Raw genomic sequence first — 22,959 nt, 5'->3', positions numbered from 1 at the left:
AGTTTATCGAAATTAAAAAAAAATTGAGACATCTTAGGGGATTGCAATGATTTTCAAAGTATGCCTAAAGATCTAAAGGATTAAAAAGAATTAACAAAATTTGTAATGAATTTTTAAATTTTCTTAACGATATTCAAGAAATTCTTAAGATTTTAAAAGATTTCCAAGAATTTGAGTGAATTTCGTTAATTTTTAGATATACTAATGCATTTGAAAACATTTTAAAGAACTTCCATAATTCCGAGATAGATTTTTAGGGTGTTTGAAGTCTTTCAAAAAATTTTGAAATATTTTACAAAATTTAAAGAAATTCTGTAAGATTTCAAGGCATTTTGTCAGATTTTCAAATATTTTAAGGATTGTATGGAATTACGAAGAATTTTAAGAGATTATCGTCGATTTAAATGACTTTTCGGGATTTCGAAAAATTTTAAAAGATATTCAAAATTTTCAAGAAATGTTGAAACATTTCCCGGAATTCCTAAGGATTTGAAAATTATTTTACGGCATTTTGAGGATGTAAAGAGATTTTTTTGAATTTTAAAGAATTAAAAAAGATGTTGAAATATTCCAAATGACACGATTTCAAGGAATTGAGAAGTATTTCAAGGGATTTCGAAGGATTGCAAAAATCTTTTAAAAACTACAAGAGAATCAGATAGTTCCTTTAAATTTTATGAAATGTTATATTTAAGGGATTTCAAATTTTTTAAAAGTTTTAACAAGATTGTGAAAAGATTTCAAATTCTTATAGATTTTTGGAAAATTCAAACGATTTCAAAATTTGTTGATTTCAATAAATTTCTGAGATATTCAAAAAATGTTAAAGAATTGTAAAAGATTTTAAGAGATTTTGTAAGATTTCCGAAGATTTGGTGGTTCAACAGATTTCATGATATTTGAAAGAATTGCAAGCTTTAACACAAAAATTATTTGTTATTTTCGATTGAAGATATTTAATTTTGGAAATCGATTTTTCCTAACAGATTTCGTTTTTTTTCCAAGAATTGCTCATCCCTAAGGCTGAACTGATAAAATCTAATTGCAAATTTTCCACTATTTGTAACTAACAATATAAAAGAACTTGAAAATTACCATCCCGCCTTTCTTTAAATTCATTACTAAAAAATAAATCCGGCTCATTATTTTCTAGTTCTTTAATCCATATAAATTAAATTTTCAATTACTTACGTTATGAAGTTTGTAGTAAAGACCACATGCATTGCAAACAGGCTCGCCGGCTTGATTTCTTCGCCAGAGTGTCGTTGTAGCCGTCTTGCAGTTTGCGCAACTCGTACCCGCCCTTCTTGCAGCACTCTGCAGGGACAGTTTTTGGAAAAGAAAAAAAAAGATATCACACCCGTCACAGAAAATTTTACACTCTTAAGAATCTAGCAATAGACAAACTTCAAGTATTATAAAAAAAGTTTCAAACTTTTTTTTTCAGAGCGACATTTCTTCATCTTCAAAGCTCATAAGTGATTCAAGCGGCATTTTTGAAGAATGCGCTAATGGCTTTTCAAAAGAAGTATTGCCTTCGATCGATCAGATATTTCTAGGGATTAAAAAAAGGCTAGAGTGACGCGTTTTTCTGTCAGGAGTGGCCCTTAATCCTTCCACTAGGTTCTAGGACCTTTTAGTGTACCGAGAATGGTTCTGACACCTGTGCCGGTAATCCCGAGTGGCAAACACTTAACTAAAAAGGTCTATTATCCCTCTTGGGATAACTGTAGGTTATTTACCACTTCTTGTACCTCACTCATTCACAGGGTGTTTAAAGAAAATAAATCAGATCAATTCTTCTCCCAAAATCATAATCTACCTACAACAATCAAATTGATTCATGCTCTTCTTAGATTTAGATAAGTATTTAGAATTAACTATAATTCTAATAAGATATTAGTATTGTTTTTAAATATTATTATAATTATAGGTAAGTCTAAGTACTTATCTAAATTTAAGAAGAGTATGAATCAATTTGATTGTTGTTCTTCTCCCAAGATAATGATCTACCTACAACAATCGAATTGATTCATACTCTACTTATATTCAGATGAGTATTTAGAATTATCTAAAATTCTAGTAAGACTTTTATTATTATCATTATTGATAAAAAACCTTATTATAATTATAGATAATTTTAAATCCTTATTTAAATCTACGAGGAGTATGAATCAATTTGATTATTGTTCTTCTTTCAAGATATATTTTACCTTCAACAATCAAATTGATTTATACTCTTCTTAGATTTAGATAAGTATTTGCATATCTACAATTCTAATTATTTTTATTATTAATGGAAATATAATTATAATTATAGACAATCCCTAATACTTATCTAAATCTAAGGAGAGTATGGATAAATGTGATTGTTGTAGGTAGATCAATGTGATTGTTGTAGGGAGACGAACAACAATCAAATTGAATCATACACTTCTTGGGAACATAAAAAATTGGTTTACTAGCTTCGAAATTCGGACTTAATATAAACCCTAATAAGACTCTATTTTGAGCAAATAAATAACAAACTTTCCCAGGAACTGATCAGGCTTGAGAATTTATAAGGATCAATATCTTGGTTCAATTTTTTTTATAGCGAGACACCTTATATATGGATCCACGTACCACCTTGTGTCCTGAAATATGTATACATTAGGTATCCCTCTCGCACGCTTACATGTATAATAGGTATCCTCCTCCAGCCTCTTTTATCCTCCTCCTGGACCACTTAACCTCTGAGATGACACAGTATTTTCGAACCGAACCAAAACCTTCTCGACGCAAGATATACTATATACCTGCCATTGTCGAGAACCGTCAGGACCCCGATGAACTCCTCTAGCATAATGGCGAAGTTATTGAAATTTTCTTTTGTGTCCCTCGGGGACAAAATTACGCTTTTTTGTCCTCTCGGTATGTATACAAAGCGTCGATACTCGACGAGAAAAACTTTCCTTTCGGTAGGTCGATTTCTTGAGGATCTTACTATTTTGACAATTTCGCCTTTTGTCAGAGTCGCGATCCTATAAACGAGAATCGAATTCGAGTGGAATGAAAAAAAACTACCAACGAAACTTGACATTCCGTATAACTATTTCGTTTACTAATTGCATATACCTAATGGGAAATGATATACATTTTATAGACGTAGATGAGGAATAGATTTACAATTGTGAGATCTAAAAAAATTCTTCATTTAAAAAAAATGTTAACTCTAATGTTCAGTACTGTAGACTGGGGCTAACTGACACATGTGGGGCAAAGTGGTGCACCATTTATTCTGCATTTCTGAATGCGATGTTTTTTTTTTAGAAAAAAAAATATATTTAGACTCCTAACCAAAAATTGTACAATATCTCGTCTTAAAAAGAGAATGTCACTAAATCTTTGCTTGAAGAAGGGCGGGGGTGGGAGGGGGGGTTACCAGTCAAAGTCACGTGACACGTATATTAACCTCTTAGAATTTTAAGACTTTTTTTCCAAACGTACATTTGGTAACGTTTTTAGTACGTTTCAATGAATTTCTTTGGTAGAAAATTAAACTTTTTGTTTGAAAATTCATCTTTTTTAGTTGCAAATTCAACTTTTTGTTCAGAAATCATGAATTTGATTGAAACGTCTTCTTTTTAGTAGTCAATTCACCTTTTTTTGATCAATCATTTTAATTGAGCATTCAAATTTTTGGTTAAAATTTTCTTAAATTTGTTTAAAAATTCATATTAGCGGTTCCAAATTAATCTTTTTGTTAAAATTTAATTTTATAGTTCAAAATTAAAACAACTAAGTTTTAAAGTTAAACTACTTTTTTTTAAATTAAAAAATTCTTTCTATTAAAATCTAACTTTATAGGTTTTATAGTTAAATTAATTGTTAAAAAATGATTTGCTTGGTTGACGATTTTTAAATTTGAGGTCAGAGTAAACATCTTTGGCTGAGAATTAAACTGTTTTTGTTGAAAATTACTTTTTTCTGTTGCAAAATTACTTTTCTCATTGAAAGTTTAGCTGTTTCATTTTTAGTGGAAGATGGTTCTTTTCAAAGTAAAAATTCAACTTTTTTTTAAAATTGAACTATCTTATTAACATTTTTTTTAATTCTTCAATTAATCTATTTTGTTGAAATTCCAACTTTTCGGTTAAGAGTTCTTGTATTCTGTTGCTAATTCGTCTTTTTTTTGTATAAAATAAACCTTTATCAAAGTTTCATATTTTTTATTTAATAATTGAACCATTTTACATCGAAAATTCGTCATTTTGTCTTGAAAGTTCAATAATGAAGTTTAACTCTTCCATTTTTGTAAACAATTTGCCTTTTTGAGTTTAAATTTTCAATAAAACCCGGATTAACTATCACATAAAATTCAGTTAGGCACATTAAAATCGGGTTTTACCTAAAGGCTACATTACTTTCGAAGTAGGGAGGGGGGGGGGGGGGGGGGGGGGGGGGGGGGTCAAAAATAGACCAAAATTGGTGTCGTAGTTTATGGATGATCCCTAAGGCCTTCAAAATGCTAAGCCAAAGTAAATAATTGTTTCATTAAATATTCAATAGAATCAATAGTATCTGCTTTTAAAAGAGCGTGAAAGTGCATACTTTTGATTCAGTAGCATTTTTCCACAGCTCAAAAAAAAAAAGTTCCATACAAAAAATATATTCAGTGTCACTTCCCAGTGGGAAGGTTTAGCCAGAGAGAGAGAGAGAGAGAGTTTGGTGGTTATGCGATTGTGCAGGGCCAACGCGAGGTGGTATGTAATCATGCCTTATCAGCCGGATCTTATCAACTCTTGCGCTTAGAAAAAGGGGTCTGAGAACCAGGGGTAAGAGAGGTTCCACCTCGTCCCTTATTCAGAATCAATACGCGCCACCTCATCAATACAACGCGAGGGTTACTATCTGCTCTAGATCTTTGACACCCTGAAAATCCTCGACCCAACCTCCCACAGTTCGCCCTACGACGTTGCCTAATGGTTATTAAACGAACGAAAGGAAATGTTCCACGTACAGAACTGAAAAATCAATTTTCTCTAGGAGAAACCTCCACTCGCTTATAGCCACTAAAATCAACTGAAGGAAAACAACACAATGGAAAAAAATCGTACAATTAGTTCAACAGTACCCAAACGGTACTTCTGTCCATTGGCAAGGAGAAAAGTGGAGAACAATTGGTAGCCAGAGGGTTTTATTTTGAGCGTGACTCAATAAAGTTGGTTCTGAAAAAAAGTAATTTCCCATGTCGGAGTCTAGTAACAATGAGTAGTAAATCTTGGCACGGGAGAATCTTTTTTCCGGTAAATCAAGCGAAGTAGTAGTATATACGACAACTCGCGTCATTGATCAAGTAAAAGAGAGGCTTAAGCAAAAAAAAAAAGGAATAATAAAGATTCGCTGGAGCAGTCGGCAACAATACGTTCCCTTTCGATTCTCTTATGCAAACTAGTGGTTAACCAGGACATTCCGTACGCATTGCTGGGCGATTAAAGCCTTGAAATTGGCAGGCGTGTTAAGTCCTGTCCTCTCTTTTATAAGCACCAACTTAAGAGGAATGGAGACTTAATCAATATCAAGCTAATTCAGCAACTAACTTCTACAGGAAGAACAGCAATTTATTATGCAAATCGTTGCCTATTTGTGTTCGGGTCGGGCGTAATTACCCGACAGAAATTGCACCCGATGTGGACAATATTTGTGCAGCGAGAGCAGAACCGGTTGTCGGAGCTAGACCTCCGAACGCTGACGGATATGACATTTCTCAAGTTCTTGGCGATCTCCCGCGCCCCCCGTTCTCTCCTAGGTCGCCTTTTTTTATTTATCTTGTCGCTGTCTATCCAACCAAGCTTTTTTATTGTTGCCACTGACGCTAGTGGGACAGAGAGAGAAAGGGTGGGCAGTGTCACAGTCTCTTTTTTCCAAAGCAGAACCATCTCATTGGTCCACTGGTCCCGGATGGCTCTCGATTTCTTTTCACCTGGCAAGATCCCCTGCATGTCCGAGGCTGTCACTTTCGAACTTGAAAACTCGACTATCGCCCTCCCACGAACCACGATCGAGATCTCACCCGATCGATCTTCGTAATCGTGACTCCAATTGGAAGAAATTAGAAGGTCAATAGAAAATATACTAAGAGTAAGTACATAATCATCAGAGTTGAAAGACAATTAAGACTTGTAAAATATACTGCGGACCAATTTAGTTGGATTAAAAAATAAAATGCTTTTGGATGATCTAAGAAATTGAAATAAGAATGAAGATTCATGAACCAATAAATTGGCCTGACATGGTGATTGATAAGTCGACCTGCGTCCGCATTTTCTGCGAATACATGCGCGAATTACACACCATGTTCGTGACCACCGGCATCGCTATGGCTACCGAAGTGGAACATAGTGTGTGATATAGTATATATGGAGAACCCAAGTCAAGAAACAACCCCGTTAGAAGCCTGATATAAAATATCTTTTCATGCAATTAGGTTCTCGTTTCATTCCCATTTAATGTTGTAGACATTTGCAAATACAGGAAAAAAAGGAAATATAAATACAAGTTTCCTTGAAAGAATGATATGTAAATTACCAGTCAAACTTGTGCTTTCGTAAAATTTATTTCTTCAGATTTCTTGTTTCTGCACTTGAAAGAACAAACAGTGGAAGATGTTACAGTCTCTACTGTTGCAACACAGAAAAAAAGACCATAACCTGATTAGGAAGCGATTCGTTTTGCTTTTCCGCCCAAGGGAATACGTGTGAATACATTGTGAGCAAGAGATCGGCACGCGGTTGCACAAGATGAAACGAACAAAAATGTGTTTATTACAAAAAGACATAAAGCGCTTATGGTTCACGGATAATCAGCCTGGGCTGGTTGCGCAGCCAAAGACTGTTCGGATCGATCAGTTCCTGCCGATCGAATCGATTTAATGCCCTTTTATCGAGAGTCATTGCAAGTAATTAATAACCGACGGCTATATACGCGCGGTTTGATCAAGCGTATTCGTTCGAAGAAATAAACCAAGAACAACAAGCACAGCAGACAGCTGAGACATTTCGTTGGTAGCTCTGCTGCTTCTCCAAGGAGTCAAACGAAAAGAGTTCGAGATCCTAACGGCTCGGCTTTAGTTCCCGTAAGAAATGGACCAACATTGGACCCCTGGGGTGCAAAATAATACTTAGGACCTTCAGGGCAAGGGACAGATGGAAATTGAGCAAAAGCAAGGTGGCTCTTCGCGACAAGATAACTCAATCATCCTGGCGAGAAAAATTGATGACTTGCCTCCAGAACCGGATTGCTGTTAGCAGCCTTGAACAATTTTTCAATGTTAATTGCTATCTCTTATCGAGAAACACGGCCAAGTGCTTATTAGAGGCGACCCTGTTTCCCATCCAGTTTGAAACGTGGGCGAAAAATGAATCGACCTAATATTCCTCTGCGTTTTTAGTATTATTTTCTTGAAGCTGATGTCTAAAGAAGATCCAGACAAGTTCGAGAGGTTTCCAAACTAACTCTATATCCTAAGATCTCGGGACTCATCTCCAGCGACAAATGTCCACCATTCGGGGGCAGAACTGCAAAACGACTGGAGGGTAAGGATTCGGAAAAAAATGTTGAATCAGCGCAAAATTTTCAAAAGAGGTTCGCCGTGCGATGCCGACGCCGAGTAAACGAGCGTTTACGAGCGAGTCCAAGATACGTATCTCTATATCCTTGACTAAATCGTGACTAGAAGCCCTCGGTCGACGATCAAGGAGAGGGAGTGCATTACAACGATATACAGTGGGCAACATTGTTCGTATCGGGATACAAATTGCTCGGAGCGAACCAGTGGGAATAAGAAGACTCAAGGGAAGGAGAAAACGAGGAAGAAGGAGAAGAAAGAGAAAAGGACCCCGGGGGTGGGGAGGGGAGACTGCCCCATCTGAAGTTGCTCTACAACGAATACGATAAAAAGAGAAAGAGAGACAGCAGAAAAGGGCCCCGATTGCTTTTTGCGATTCGAAAGCTGCCTTCGGACGCTTCTGCTTAAGATTTACATCGATGATGTGTTCTGGTCGATACATAAATACGTTAACATGTACACACACTCAGAGCCGTGTCTTCCAAACAATGTTTTCTAATCGACTTATGAAATAAAGGACTCCGTATCATAAGTCCCTAACTCCATGTTCGATGAGCATAAACTAAAAAAGAGATGCGAGAAATCGCCCTGTTAACTTGCACACAATTATACGAAGACTCGTGGGATCTGTTAATGTAAATAAACGAATGTACCCCCGCGCATGCGTGAATTGAATGTGGAGGAGAATATAATATAAGGTTCGAATAATGCGAGTGTGTATGTGTGTGACTGTGACAAGCAGTGGTACCACATTCCTAACACTAGCACGGTCGCTCGGTGCACGGCAGCATAGTCTCTCTCCACAGGGAGATTCGTTTCTAGGGAAGGATAAGAACCCCTGACGAGTAAGAGTAAAAAAAATATCTACGATCTGAGGCATTATGACACGTCATCCGTCAAATTCAATTTGTAGGTCCGTTCTTTTTTTCCAAGCCAATCAAGACTTGGAATTTGTTTCACAAGCACGCAAAGAATGAATCAGAATAATATTAACAAACAGCGATTCTCCACTGGACACCGGTAGAGGGCAGCATGTGATTTACACAGTAATGTGCTGCGCTCTAGCGGAGTCCCGTTCAGAAATTTTTGTTCAACGGCAATATTTCTTATACCTAGTTTTTTTTCGTGGAAAAAGATGTTGCTATAAATAATTAATAGGAAAAAGTTTCAAGGGGAAAGAGGATCGACTTTTGATTTGTGGGCATGAAGACAGATGAGGTCGTTTAAATCTCGCGCTAGCGTGACTGAATTCCGCGAAGTGCACGGGAGCTTAAACCACCACCACTATCGCAATCGCGGCCACGTTCACCACCGTAAGGTTTAACCAAGAAGTCAACCATTGCCACCATCAGGGCTACCACAGTAGAGAGTAGCCAATCTATATGATAAACAGTCTAGTTATATAGTGAGTCAGTTAGCTCGGCTGCTCGCATCCGTGTCACTTCACCGTTAAAGACTCCCAGACCAGAAGCCGTCCTGTGGTTGCGAATTGGAACGAAAAGGAAAATTAATGCCGACTCCAATCTGTCTTTGAATTTCCGCAATGATTGCTCTGAAAACTTGTTTCTCAAAAGAAAAAGAAAAACAATGATATTAAAATGGATAATATAACTATTATAGTAACCAATGGTGACTCTTCTGATATATCTCTGATGAGGAAGTCTAAACTGAATTAAATAGTATAAAAACCCGGGGAAAGTATAAGTAAGAAGTGAGACGTTGGTTTATTTGACTTCTATTTACCTTCTAGAGGAAATCTCGAACCTACGGGTTAATTTCTAAAAAAATTTCGGAGAGTAATTACAAGAAAAAGCGTGCGAACTTGGGGCATGTCGCAAATGTGGTACAAGCGCAGTGAATTTATTTAAATTGCTAGCAATGTTCCCTCTTGTTCAGCAGCTTCTTCTGCAGTAAAAAACGAACAAAGCAAACTCAAGTGCAGTGCCGAAGATGCACGGAAAAAGAGGAAGAATGAGAGAGTATAAAGACAAAAAGATGTAAAAAAGTTGGACTCTTTATAGCTGTAGGACCCAAGTCTCGTGTGAGAGTCCACAGTGCTCAATTTTTTTACCTCTCCGTTTTTTGCACACAGAAAATCCAGTCACGAGTTTTCGAGACTGAGAATTGTATCATTTTTTCAACTCTTTAAAAAAATGCGGATGAACTGCAGTGAAAATGAAAAAGAGTAAAAAAAATGTTTAATAGATTCCTTTGTAGACGTTGGGATAAATGAATGGGGCGGCAAGGCACAGAATAAAATCGAGCAGTTATTTAAATGTCATTTAAAGTATGTCTCTATGAGCGCGGCGATAATATCGAGTCATAGTTGATCACCGAAGCATAGAATCTGTCAATAGGCTCAAATACATAGTACTGGGCGCTTGTCCGTGACTGGACACATCACTATTTAAGAATAATGTAACGACTGACATTACACGTGGCAGTGATTTATTGAACTGTTGTACCGCGGAGGTAGACTAAATTATTATTTTCCCCGCGATTACCACTCTGGCCGAGAGAGAGAGAAAGTACCATTTCACTAACACTTGCTGAATACACAAGCAGGTGTAATAAACAATTTTCAATGGGCAAAAAGCAAGTGAAAAGTGTAGAGATTATATCCTTATGAAGAAACAGAAAGAGGGAAACTTCCGGCGACAATTTCTTAGGAGGGAGGATACAATTTGCGAGCGGCTGATTGGCTGTGGAATAGAGGCCTATTCCTTTTCCACGATCGACCGCGTAATTCATCCGACGTTCCATAAAAGCTAACTGGTGCATCCTCGACATGCGCCAAATAATAGACTGGCAGGATTTATACACACTTGCATAATTTACCAGTTTCCTTGCAGTATATATGTATATACATGAATGGAAAATAGAATAAACATAGAACAATTTTCACGTACGAAAGAAACTTGGTGTGTGTATACGTCCGTTTCGCACACGTGCCTACAGACTTGTATAAAATGCTTCTCAAGATCAAAAATTCCCCTCACGACACGCATGCCTGCACTGATTAAGCACATCCTCGGAGACTGTGTTGCAGAAAAAGAATTGCATATTTCGCTATAATAATTCCACTCCTAATTATTATTCATGATTGTGCTTTTTTAGTATTTGAAGGATCATTTTATGCTGTATAAATTCAGACCGCTGCCGCGCGAGTTATTGGCCATTACTGTGCCAGTAGTGTGCCAGAATATGGTTATCATTAGGTCAGTAGTAAATTTCAGAGGCTACTGTGTTTATGTTTGAGGAAAGGTAGATAATTAAACGGTGTTTCGAGATTGAGAGATCGCTTTTTGTCCAGGTGATTTCGTGGGTCGTTCATGGGCCACAAATCATCTCCATGATCCGGAAGGATTATTAAGCTGCCATTACGAGGTTACAAAGGGCGAGAGGAGCCGAAGCATCGCGCGTGTCGTCGAAAGAATCGGGGTGGGGCGCGGGGCAGTAATAAAGAGAGACGGGCCTCGTTTGGGCCCGTTTCGGTAGCCGAGTAAATAAATTTTATTTATATTCCATTGAAACGAGGAGCGAAGGAGATTTCTTTTTTCTAAAGTTCGCCAGCGGGGTGCAAGTCATAATTCACTGCCCACGCGCACACTTTCGTTCATGTGTGCACCTTCATGCTTTTGTAAGTCACAACTTAGGTGCGGGATACTTTTTTATTATTCGCAGATTTTTCTACAGTCTTGAAAAAGAAACGATACCAGGATTTAATTATACAAAAATTAAATAGAAATGAATAATTTAGAAATTATATAATTAAAATTTTGAAACGAATTTAGTTGGGGCTAAATTCAGCAGGGCGTTATTAATTTTACGGAGTAAGTTGGTGCACAACTGTGGAATTAACATTCTCTAATTAATTGCGCATTTTGGCTTTGCACTCGAATATTCCAATATATGTTCGTAGGCGTTTTACGAGCAAAGGTGCCAATGCATGTGGGTGTAGAATGTGTGTAATAACGGGCATTTATATGTATATCAACTGTCGAGCAATTGTACCTTCCGCTTCCTGCGGGTCGAGTAATTGCGACGGACTAACGACACCTTTGTACTTGTTTAGGGAGCCTGAACGCACTTTTTCGCGCCACTGTGAATTGCACGCGTTTAATTGTCTATAATAGCCACTGTGTGAGAACACACTTTTGCCACCTTATAAATAGGAATGCTCTTGCTGCTGGTTCTTTAAAATGAACTTTATTTTAGAAAAAAAAGGTAATATGGATTTATGAGAGTTGCCCGATTCGATTAAATACTGTGCATATTTTCTAGAAACGGAGAGTCCCACGTTTGTGCACGGGGGCGACGTGTGTATGCATGCATATTTATTTACGTGGCAACTTCATTTTCCATAGCACATTGTTGTTTATGCGCCGCAACACAGGCTCGCTTTCCGCAAGGATAGCCATCTATAATTCAAGGCGTTACAAGTTAAACGGGTGCTGGAGAGAATAAATCTTGTGGGATCTTTCAATAGCGCGTACTCCTGGAGCAAACAGTTATTTAGTTTCCGTATTTTCAGTCTAACAGACAAAGTCCGCACAGGTGACGCAAAGAAAGGTACAACCCTTGTGTCCAAAAAGAATGAGAAAATCTTAACTCCCTGATCATTTTTTAAGTGGGTTGAAATGAAGAGTCTGCGTACCTGTGACTTTCATAACATTGTGTCTTCTAGAATTTAGAACCTCTCCATCTCCTCGCGAAGAGAGAGACGCAAAAGAATTTGAATAAAAACCGTTTCGGCTTAGAATGGGATTACAATATTGAGATTGGCCGCGCTCGAGTGGCTGTACACCTCCTAGAAAGATTATAAATTGAAATGACTGCGGATCGCTGCCCTCGCTCTGGCTGCTACTTGACTTACAAAAAAAGGAGGAAAACGGAAAGTAAAAGAAACTGCTACTAAAAGAAAAGTGTCATCGATCTTGCCACGTGTGGCTTTTTTCCTTGAGAATGTACATTCTTAAGTCTGAATTTGAATCAGTCAGAAATGATTAATCAGTCTCGCCCGTTTTTGTCATTTACAAATCACCACATAGAGACGAATTGGCGTGCAATTTGTTGCATCTCATTTTAACCAAAAAAATTAATTTTGCCTTCGTTTTCGTGTCTCAAGAATGTTGCAACTACAAAGTGTTTAAATGTGTATACTGTTCAAGGTACTTCATTGAAATTTAGCTTGACGCGGTGGTAATTTAATAATAAGTAATTTGCCATAAGGTCGTTTAAACAAGCGACGAAAGAAGGGGGTTTTGGGTGAACCGTAAAGTATGTTTGCTGAGGAGATGTTCGAACGAGCCAATAAGGATCGCAGATGTGTGAGCATGCTAATGATCAGAAAATCGTGGCTTATTGAAAAGCTTTAAATTACAGAGGAGGGTAAGCGATGCGCTCAGACGGGTAATTACAATACGCAAGCTACAATCTGTAGTTAGATAATATAAGGTGTAATACGAGGCCTGTCAGACAGCCACTAGCCTGATTACCATAGTTACTTTAGGCTTATATTCACAATTCAACTTACCCTGATGGCATCATCACACTCTAAAAATCAGCGTCAATCAAAATTAAATATTTCCAAATCACTACATCAATAGATTATGCCATAGATAATAAAGAATTCGGATAATTTCCAAATGCTACCTTTGTATTCATTTTTGCTTCTCTTATATTTAAGAGCCTTTTAATGTTGAGCAATACCAAATCTGGCAGAGATTATTAATAGCATGATATAGTTAATCAAGAATTGAAAGCATATCGATTTCGCAATTCCGGTCAAAATCAAGGAAATGCGTAAAATTTGTGGCAGTATATAGAGGATGTTTAATATCTACCGTGTCGAGAGAGAATATCTTTACATTAAGTGTGTTAAGTGCGCTCTAGTGAACTTTTAGTCACGGCCACACCCAGCCTCCGTTCGCAAGGCTGGACCTCTTACACGCACCCACATATTCAGACTTATTATATTTAACGGGTGACTTGCTAAAATCACGTATCAAATTTATCGGATTTATGTGATTTTATAAAGAGTAGGGATGTTGGTGACACCAGTGGTGCTGGACTTCTTCATAATCTCGTCATTTTTATTGGCATTAACGATTAATTTCAACAGTTAATGTCCATTTCCCGCAGCATAAATCTTACAATTAACTCGTCACTTTGTCGTGTTTCTCTTAGGCATCGAATGCGCGTTAATCGTCCAACGCTAATCGGCCGATCGTATTAGCATTTTCGATCATGTCGAATCGAGTAAACCCGATAAAGTTACGTGTACGGCAGATTATCAGCGAGAATCGATTAAGTCAACTCCCCCAACATCGACTGCTCAAATTTTATATTTCTCAATAATGAAAAACTGTTCTGCATCGTAATTAAGTAGATTTATATAGTTGTTAGCATATAAACTACGCATGATTGGAAATGCTTGGAGAAGTCTTCAAGTAGTTAAATCAAAGAGTGAGAGTTCATAAAGATGATTCAGAATTCAATTTTAAATAAGTTTCGTTAAAAAATCTGCGGTTATGCTTGTCCGACCATCACAATATGATTTTTTTATTTATCCTCGAAGCGTGAGCATAGAGCACGTAGACTAAAGGCATTTGTTCGAGCGTACGTGTATGGTATTTAAATAGTTTTATGAATCTGTCTCTCTCTCTTTCTCCATCTTTCTTCCTCTCTCAGCCCGCGGCAATATTATATGTATAAGAAAATGTTGCGCAACTGCTTACGGCGTGTACGCACGATAGTGAGAGACAATATACCACGAGGCATACACACAGGTCGAATATCCTGTTCAGCTTATTAGGGCAAGGTGGCCAACCTTACCACTTTGATGCTGGTATCAATGATAGTGCGCCTCGCACGGTTTTTATACACATCTTTTTTCCAAAGGGTAATGCTGAGAAAAATTAATGTTAAAATCTAGATATTCAAAGTATGAGTTAGTGCAACTAAAATTTCAATTCATTATCTCGGATACAGTTGCACTTTCCAGAACTCCCACCTAAACATTTCAATTCACATCCCCGCGAAAGTAAATCAACCTAACCAGCCTAAGAATGATTAAGGACATAATTGCACTTTAACCTTATCCAACAAAACCGCAATTTGACGAGACAAGAACCATAAACAATGTAGACAACAGTGACTCAGTTAATAATTAACTGTTCTAGACTGTATAGCCAATGATGATGATGGAAAAAAATGCAAACTTTGAAAGCGTGTACCCTTATAGAAAAGGGAGTGTGAGGTGATTGGGCGGAGGAGGTCCGGTCAGCTGGTATTCTCCAGCAACAATGGAGACAACGTAATGACCCTATAAATAAATAATAATGGTAGTCACTAAGGCTACGCGCATTTGAGTACACATGGTATCTACCTGCCTGCAAGAACTTCGCGTATACTTGTTTCGCGCCACAAGTATTACACCAATTTCGTCTAGCACTAGTCTTTATTTCGCCTTTAAGCGCTAAATCGTGTCCAGCAATATTTTCAACGGTAGAAGTACTTGACATAAATGTCCGTATGACTATAATAACGTATGCGCGTACGTCGTAAATAAAGTACAACTCTCTCGCTTGTCAGGTTCACGACCGCCTGACTGATTAATATATTTCATCGGTATCACAAGAAAAATGCAAAAACAACCAATGTGTGATTCGTTTTTCCAGCAACGAGGATATAGCCGCAAATGATCTCATGGCGTCTTGATATTGTAATATCTTGCAAATGGCTTTCTAAATAGCTGTATTACCGTCCGAACAACAGAAGACTCGGCATGTATCGATCCGCCAAGATTTATTGCTAATTATTTACCTCCGCTTGCTCGTTCACGGTCGCTTATAAAATATTTCTCTCTCTTTTCATTCCGACTCGACACTCTCTTTCGTCTCTCTCGACCTTAAGCGATTCCACGCGAGCCGATGATTCATCGCGATATACAATACCAACGCTCAGATTGATTTCTAAATTAATAATTCAGAGACTAGCTGCAAAAATACCTATTCCCAGGTACTTAAATGGAGAAAAATTCGACTTGTTAGCGGTACTGATAATTTATTCTATCCATTGTTTTCTCTTACCCTTTCATGCCTCCGCGAAATAGTAGACAATTGTATTACAAATTATTTATAAAGAAAAACCGATACTGAATAATTTACCTAGATGAAAAAGAGCGCTTAAACGATTCTTAAGTCATTCTTTAAATAGAGAAATAAAGTCCATCGAACAATCACCTAAAGAGAAACAAACAATGTGACTATAGAGAAAAATCAACTAGTTTTAAGAAACATTTCGATATGCAAGTTCTGCGATTTATAACCGGGAGCGTAAATTCACACTTGTATTTGTGAAGTCTAAACGTGTACTAACATAGGGAATAGTTTTCCCTCGAATCTTAATCAGAGTCTCATGTAGCTGCCGGCGATCCGAAGGTTTGTTAAAACCTTCGTGGTTACTGTGTGCCCAAGGCTCGTCCTCCATTTTACCCGGCTCCGTAACTCGTGACTAATTAGCGCAAAGTAAATTAATCGATACCGGGGAGGGTAAGAGAGAGATACTGGCGTGCGGCTGGCCGCCGGCGCCATATTCATTTGCCTCCAAATGGAAGGATGATTCTCCGCCACAATAAACCGGATAATCAAGTAATTATCTGTCATTAGAAAATTTTGTAACATAAAAATTAGAATTCAACTTGCTTCCATTTTTTTTCATCAAACATATTGCTATCGAATCAAAGAAAGCCTTTAAGTTTTCTTTGCCAATTATCAGCAGTGATTTACGGTTATCAATTTTATGCTCATATATTTTCACGCTTATATGCTTCTTATTATTATGCACTTTGCAACTATGATTGCGTTGGAAAGTACTAGTTACTTTTTACATTCTTTATGTTTTATCTCACATTCATCATTACTAATGACGATATGCCAACTACTAATTATATTAGGTTTTTACAACATTAATTGAACAATCGGTAGAATTTTCTAATTTCAAGGCAGCTTTATTTATACGCGTTTTCCATTGTTTTTGTATACGAGAAGTAAAAATTTAATTCAATGGGATTTTTTTCACCGATGGGGAATGACTTTCGAATAGTCGTTCACTGAGGCAGAACCGAGCGCAACGAGGTGGTTGACTTCCGGTTCATGTCATTTTCTCCGCGCGCCATTTTCGCTCTTGTTTTACGTCTTGCTTTACGTCAGTAAAGTTTGTTCCATTTCGCGTTAACGGCTCTCGCCCTGCGACGTTTAGTCGCAAACGACTAATCGTAACGTGCGAAATTGTTCCCGTTCTCCAATGTATCCCCTGCTATTTATGAGTATGCAAGACTCACGGCAGCCGTAATAAATAACTTCATGGCGGCCATTACTTGTCACTCACCCTCCCATGACCCACCCTCGTTGCTCACTGGACGGTCATAAGGGCGGAACCTCAATTTCCTCCCTTTTGCATCTACAACCCTTCCTTTTTATTAAAAATATATATATTCAAATATGAATAACCAACTCTTAATATAAACTGTGAGTAGCGAAAAATGTCGACAGATAGCACATTTGATCTTCTCGCTTGCAAGTCATAAATATTTAATAATAACTATTTTCAACTCTATTATTGTTTCACTAAAAAATTAACTAAAATCATTCTTTACCTGATTTTTTTTTTAGATAGAGGGTGGTTTCGTTTATGAGGGAAAGTCAGAGGACATGCGCCGGAGGCGAAATAGCATTGGGAATAATATGCGCGTGCGCGAAGGTCCAAGCGTATTGACTTTGCTTGGTTCCTCGTAGTAGGCATAAAAACACATCAATACACCCACACAAGTTGGTATACACATTTATAGAGCGCCACTGTAGACGGGGCTGAGTCTCGTAACCTGTGAAACGAGAGGGAGAGAAAGAGAGGAACAAGAGAGAGAAAGAGAGAGACAAAGATGCCTACACGCGAAGTGAGTGTCTTACAATTGATTTTCACGCCACTTTGATTTATTCGAGCGCGCCACCGTCGCAGGTTTTTCGAACCCTCAGGCCAGTAATGGAGGCTCGCCAACCCCCTCCCCTTAACTTGTTTTTCCCTCTTACTCTTTCTCTCTTTCGAGGCTCCAAAATTTATGGACTTCCCGGGACGAATCTTTTTAGATTGGCCCGCCACCTTTCTCTCCGCGAATCTTTTTACTGCGGAGAGTTCTGAACTCAGGATTTTATTTATTTTCTTCCTCACTCACAATGTTTCGTATTCGAGAAAATTTGAAAATAGATTATATAAAGTAAGTACTCTCAATTTTTGTTTGTTTCAATTTGAATTCAATTCTTTTCTCTGGAAACCGGATACGAGTTTAGTGATCGCGACAGGAGGTGGCAAACCTACCATTTCCGGAGAGATGGATAGGATTGGTCCTTGATTGGCGAGGGGTTGTTTCCCGAAAGATCGCGACCAATGATAGAGCGCAGCTGCCCCCGAGCGTTTATGAACCAACCCCTATGTGTGTTCGCCAGCCCCTGATGAGTGTGAAAGAGAGAGGAAGGAAAAGAGGGTTGAAAAGAGAGTGGAGAAAGGGGAACTATATGTAGAGAAAGCCAATGCCTTCCAACGAAATAATATTACCGAGGGTCGTTCGCCGGGAAAAGGATTAGTGCTCTAACAGAGCACCTACACTTTAAGCAAATAAAAATTTATCACCCTTCGAGTTAACAAACCACCAACTAGTTGCAAGCTTTGAAAATTAATTTAGAGAAAAAATATCGAATTGGTTCTCAAATTAAATTTAAATAGGTTAGTAGGCAATTTTGTTTCAAGTATGCAAACGGTTCGAACACGTGTCGTTTTGCACCTAGTCAAGATAATACCAAGCGTGAACAAATCTAAAAACAATTATTCCATCGAGGCTGGTTCAAGAGCGTTGTTCTTTTCTGGGCGCACGCGTGTCCCATTGTTTTCATTGAGAGCAAGCGGGAGAAACAAAAGGCCAAATGGTGGTTACACAATCGTACCGTTTGTTTACGTCGAAAGGAGATCGATCGCACATAAGAAGGCGCGGCAAATGCATAAAGCGATTCGCCCTTTAGTTGCAATTTCGACATCTCAAAGTCTCTCATCGCCTCGATTCACTTTCAATTAAAATTCTTGTTATTTGCACTCAATTCCTTTTAGAATTTAATAACGTGTAATGTAACAAAAACCAAGCACGACACTAGCCAATCCACGCTCCCGATTATACCGAGAATTCCAAACCTGACTCTAAATAAGAAGCAAGCAGCAATCAAAAATCGATTCCGATTACGGATAGACGAACAATGATTGCTGCTGGTAAGAGCCTCTATCTACACGAGTGGAATATGTATAACGTGTCTACATGTAGCAGTAGAAAACCGGATGACGTGTAGTAAACCTGTTCGAGCCACTGGCAGCATATCCAGCGCCTTTATCGCGTTAGAGTGTACAGCACAGGTTATTCACAGTGTTCGCATCGATGTGGTTCACGTGGTCAGGGCAGATACGCCTCTGTTCACAATCTCTGTCCTGGCCAATATCCAAAGAACAACAATTGTTTCTTTGTACGGCCCTGCACGGCGAATGATCGATCGAGTTGTCCGACGAGGGTCTCGATCGACGCGACGGCATACCAAATCTCAAGGAGTACCAATCCAGTCCTAACGGTTCGGAAAGTATTGGACTGTCAGCTACCAAACGATTGTTCCACCGCGACGTCCAGGAATGCCACGCGATCAATATCGTCTTCGACGTCGACACTTTTTAGAAAGTGCCGATCCACTTTTACCGCCAGAAAAAAATGGAATTTAATTAAGAAACCCTTCCTTCGGCATCATCCACATTGTTTCAACCCTCCATCTTAGGAACCTTGCTCATTTACTTACTTCATTCATCAAGCACAATGTGTGCCCCAATTTTTTCACTTATGATTCCAGATTTTACTTATGTCAAGTAGAAACAGAAGCCTTACAGGTGAGAGGAGTGAGGGAATGGGGCTTTATATCGGAAATTTATGCGTTCTAGTTCGCTTCGCCCACAGTCGGAAGCAATTTACAAGTTAATAGGTTACCCGATTCGTTCCATGCCTTCTCACTTCGCTTCTGCAGGATTTATTTCGGCTGCTCGTACGCCCATCTAATTGGCTCGCACCACTTCTGCTCTTGGTTCAATCGAGAGCAGAAGATCAAGACGAAGAGGAACTAAGTTGGATAGAGCGAGAGAAGCGATCCAAGAATTACGAGTACCAATTCCCCAGTGATCGATGATCCTCACTGACCTTATGGACAATCCGAGAATTAACTACTAATCTAAAAATTAGCAATTCTTTAAGACCTTGGGTCTGCTTTTGCAATTTCTTTATGAGCGGATGTTTTTGTCAAAATATATTGGGCATGAAATCTTTCTGTATTAGTAATTCGGCGCAGATCTCAAGTTTAGGCGGGAGTAGGAAAAAAACGGGACATGGCGATGATCACGTGGGTTAACGTCGTATTCAAAGTGTGAACGATGCAAATTTCGATTTCATGAGGAGAATTTTCAAGGAAGCTGAAAGATGGATGGAGCACGCCGAGCGGCACCGGACAATGCGCCGGAATTTGCATCTGGTACATAATTCAGTCGTCGTTCTGCCTTTCAGCATGTTGTGAATGCCTCTCATAGAACTCTGGCAGCCTCTCAAGGCAATGCTTGATCGCCAGGGTGAAGAATCCAACTCGCCTATCGATTGCCTATCGATTAATCCGATACAAACTTTATGATTCATGTTAAACCAATAATGCTTTTTGAACTAATCCAAGCTCTCGTCAACTGGAAATCAGAGCAGCCTTTATTTCTCTTTTAAAAGTTTCATCCATTTCATCTGTGAAAGGTTTTGTCTTTTGGGAACTCCACAACTACGACTGGGAACCAACTGCAAATCAGAAACTCAATCATGAATACCAATTCTATTAAGTTAGTCGACATCCTACCAGCTGAACAATGGATTGTAATATATTTAATAAATAAGAAGGCATCGATCTGTATCAAGAGGAGAAAATCCATTAGTTGCTTCTGGGAGTAAATCTCGTATCTGCCGGGAGTGAAGTTGAATTCCTTTGATTTGAATCTTATCTTTGGGGTGTTGAGGAATTCTAAGGCCGAGGGCATGAACGCGCGGCTATGATTTATCCTTTCGCGTACGCGTATACATTTTGTTCGGGGACACACGAGCTCCCTGGCAAGTTCAAAGCGAGGCGGAGGTGCAGCAGCACACGATCTATAAAGCGGTCGCTTGGCATGTATATGAAGCCTTTAACGCCTCGGACAATGCAACCGGGGGAAGGCCAGACAATGCTCCTCCTTCGGGGCCGAGGTGTATGGCAACTATTCATTTTCCGAACGAAGATTCCCAAGATAACCCCGCGAACCTCACGGCTACCTAAACGGAGAGGGAGATGCCAGAAAGAGAGAGAAAAGATACCATCTGATCGGGAACCAATCGTCACCGGAAAGTTTATACTTTGTCTCCGTTGCCACGATGAAAGGTCTCAGACAGGAAATTACTTAATCCCTTCGCATTTCCAACTTCCACCAGTCGCAAAAGAAAGAAAAGAGCTTTTCTCGATGCTTTTAGATTACTATGTGGGTCGAGCCTAAGGTGTTGGAATTCGGGTACTTTCCCCAACTCACAGAGCCGTGTCTCGGCATTTTTTATTTATCCAGCTTATTTTCCCTCGAGTGGGTGATGCACGACGCGGTCAGCACTTTCTTCGTGTATCTGAATATTTCAGGCCACGTTCCATGGGTACGTGTGTTATAAATTTCAACGCGGTTCGCGAAATGGTTGCCGCCGTTCTTGTAACGACTCGCAGACAGCATGGTGCGCATATTTCGGTTCCCTTTCCCTTATGTGTGTTACGTCACAATCGCAAGATCTCCTGCGATATTAATATTCTAAATAATTTCTCAAACATCAAAATCAATTCACTAAAAGTGTTCTCCACTCGCCGCCATTTTCAGGAGTGAATGAATGAGCCCCTATTTGAAAGGTGCCACCCCGTCAAGCATGAAAAAACAACAGAGAGAGAAATACTGGCAAGTAAATAAGGGGAAGAAAAAAACTTTTAAAATTTTCCAGCTGTTCCAGCTATCTTCCACGGGAATCAAAGATGGCGATGGGTTTCAACCCTTGCTATCTGCCCCATCGAATATAATTTGTGCTTGTGTGTGTCTGTGTGTGGACAAACTTCAGAGGCGGGAGGTGTATTAGGAAACATGTATACGCAGGCGCACGCCCTTCCACGTAACACACTATGTGCCCAACAATATTATACCAGTAGTCTATAACGCAGCACATGTGTATACCTGGTGGTCGCTTTGTTTCCCAGATCTTATCGGTTCTCCTCTCTCCTTCTCTCTCGCTCTGTTTTTTTCTTTTTTTAGTAGGCGACACATCTGTGAACTAAACCTTCGACTCCCATGGCGGACCTCTGCGCTTAAAAGTGCAACATATTGTGCTAAAGACATATGCTCTTAGCCTTTGTTGCGCGTACTCAACGTTCAGAAGTGCCTGATATATTGCCTTGCACCCGCCGAGAATGCCGTCCGAATTTTAACGATTTTTTAACCCACTCGATACCATACACTTTCTTGGAAGGAATGCAGTCAATTGTGTTCAGAATTTAAAGACTCAAAGAGAAAAATGGATGTTGAAACATTGATATTGGAAAAATATTGGCCTGCTCACAAAGCTCAACAGCTAGTTTCATTTTTAAATTGAAACAAACTTCTTTTATTTTTGATTCAATTAACCTAAAATAAGTTAGGCTTGGATTTAGATAGAATAGAATGTGTAGTGCGAGGAATAAAAAAATTATTGTCAAGTATATTACCGGCGATAACTTTCTGCGATTATTCTGTCACGTGTGGTGAGACATCGATCAAAGCCGGACGAATCATCGATATTTGAACATGCGGCAATCGAGAATGCGATACATCTGAATGTCTGCATACATTTTTAATCTCGTTCCCGGTAAATGGGACAAAAAAACAGGTTCGTAAATAACCTGGACAATGACATACCCGGAGGGGTGGGTGCCACGAAAATTATGGTTCACCCGAGAGTCGCGCACGCCCTCAACCCTGCCTCTAATATACGTGAATGCCGCACACTACTTTAAAAGCGATACATATTTTATCATCGGTTCTGTTCCATATGTTATGTCCAGGGGCTTCGAGTTTCAGTCGTGCAATTTCTTTGCCAAATTTTTTTTTTCATTAGTGTTAACTTTCAAGCGGGTCTGTCGAAAGATATGGGAAATACGATCAATATTAAAGAATGGAGGTGTTTCGTGTTCCTCGAGAGCGTGACT

At 38.8% G+C, this 22,959-nt stretch overlaps 1 protein-coding gene across 3 annotated transcripts in view; it reads right to left on the bottom strand.

Moving 5' to 3' along the window:
- LOC117176607 (GATA-binding factor 3-like) overlaps positions 1-22,959 on the bottom strand; it is a 67,331-nt gene that overhangs the window by 22,129 nt on the left and 22,243 nt on the right. For all 3 annotated transcript variants that reach the window (XM_033366859.1, XM_033366861.1, XM_033366860.1), the window contains exon 5: positions 1,192-1,326. In XM_033366859.1, the coding sequence (XP_033222750.1) occupies positions 1,192-1,326 (135 nt within the window). The remainder of the gene's footprint in view (positions 1-1,191; positions 1,327-22,959) is intronic.

This window comes from Belonocnema kinseyi, chromosome 7 (assembly GCF_010883055.1).
Source record: "Belonocnema kinseyi isolate 2016_QV_RU_SX_M_011 chromosome 7, B_treatae_v1, whole genome shotgun sequence".
Classification (NCBI taxonomy): Eukaryota; Metazoa; Arthropoda; class Insecta; order Hymenoptera; family Cynipidae; genus Belonocnema; species Belonocnema kinseyi.
This window is presented reverse-complemented; position numbering and strand designations above follow the sequence as displayed.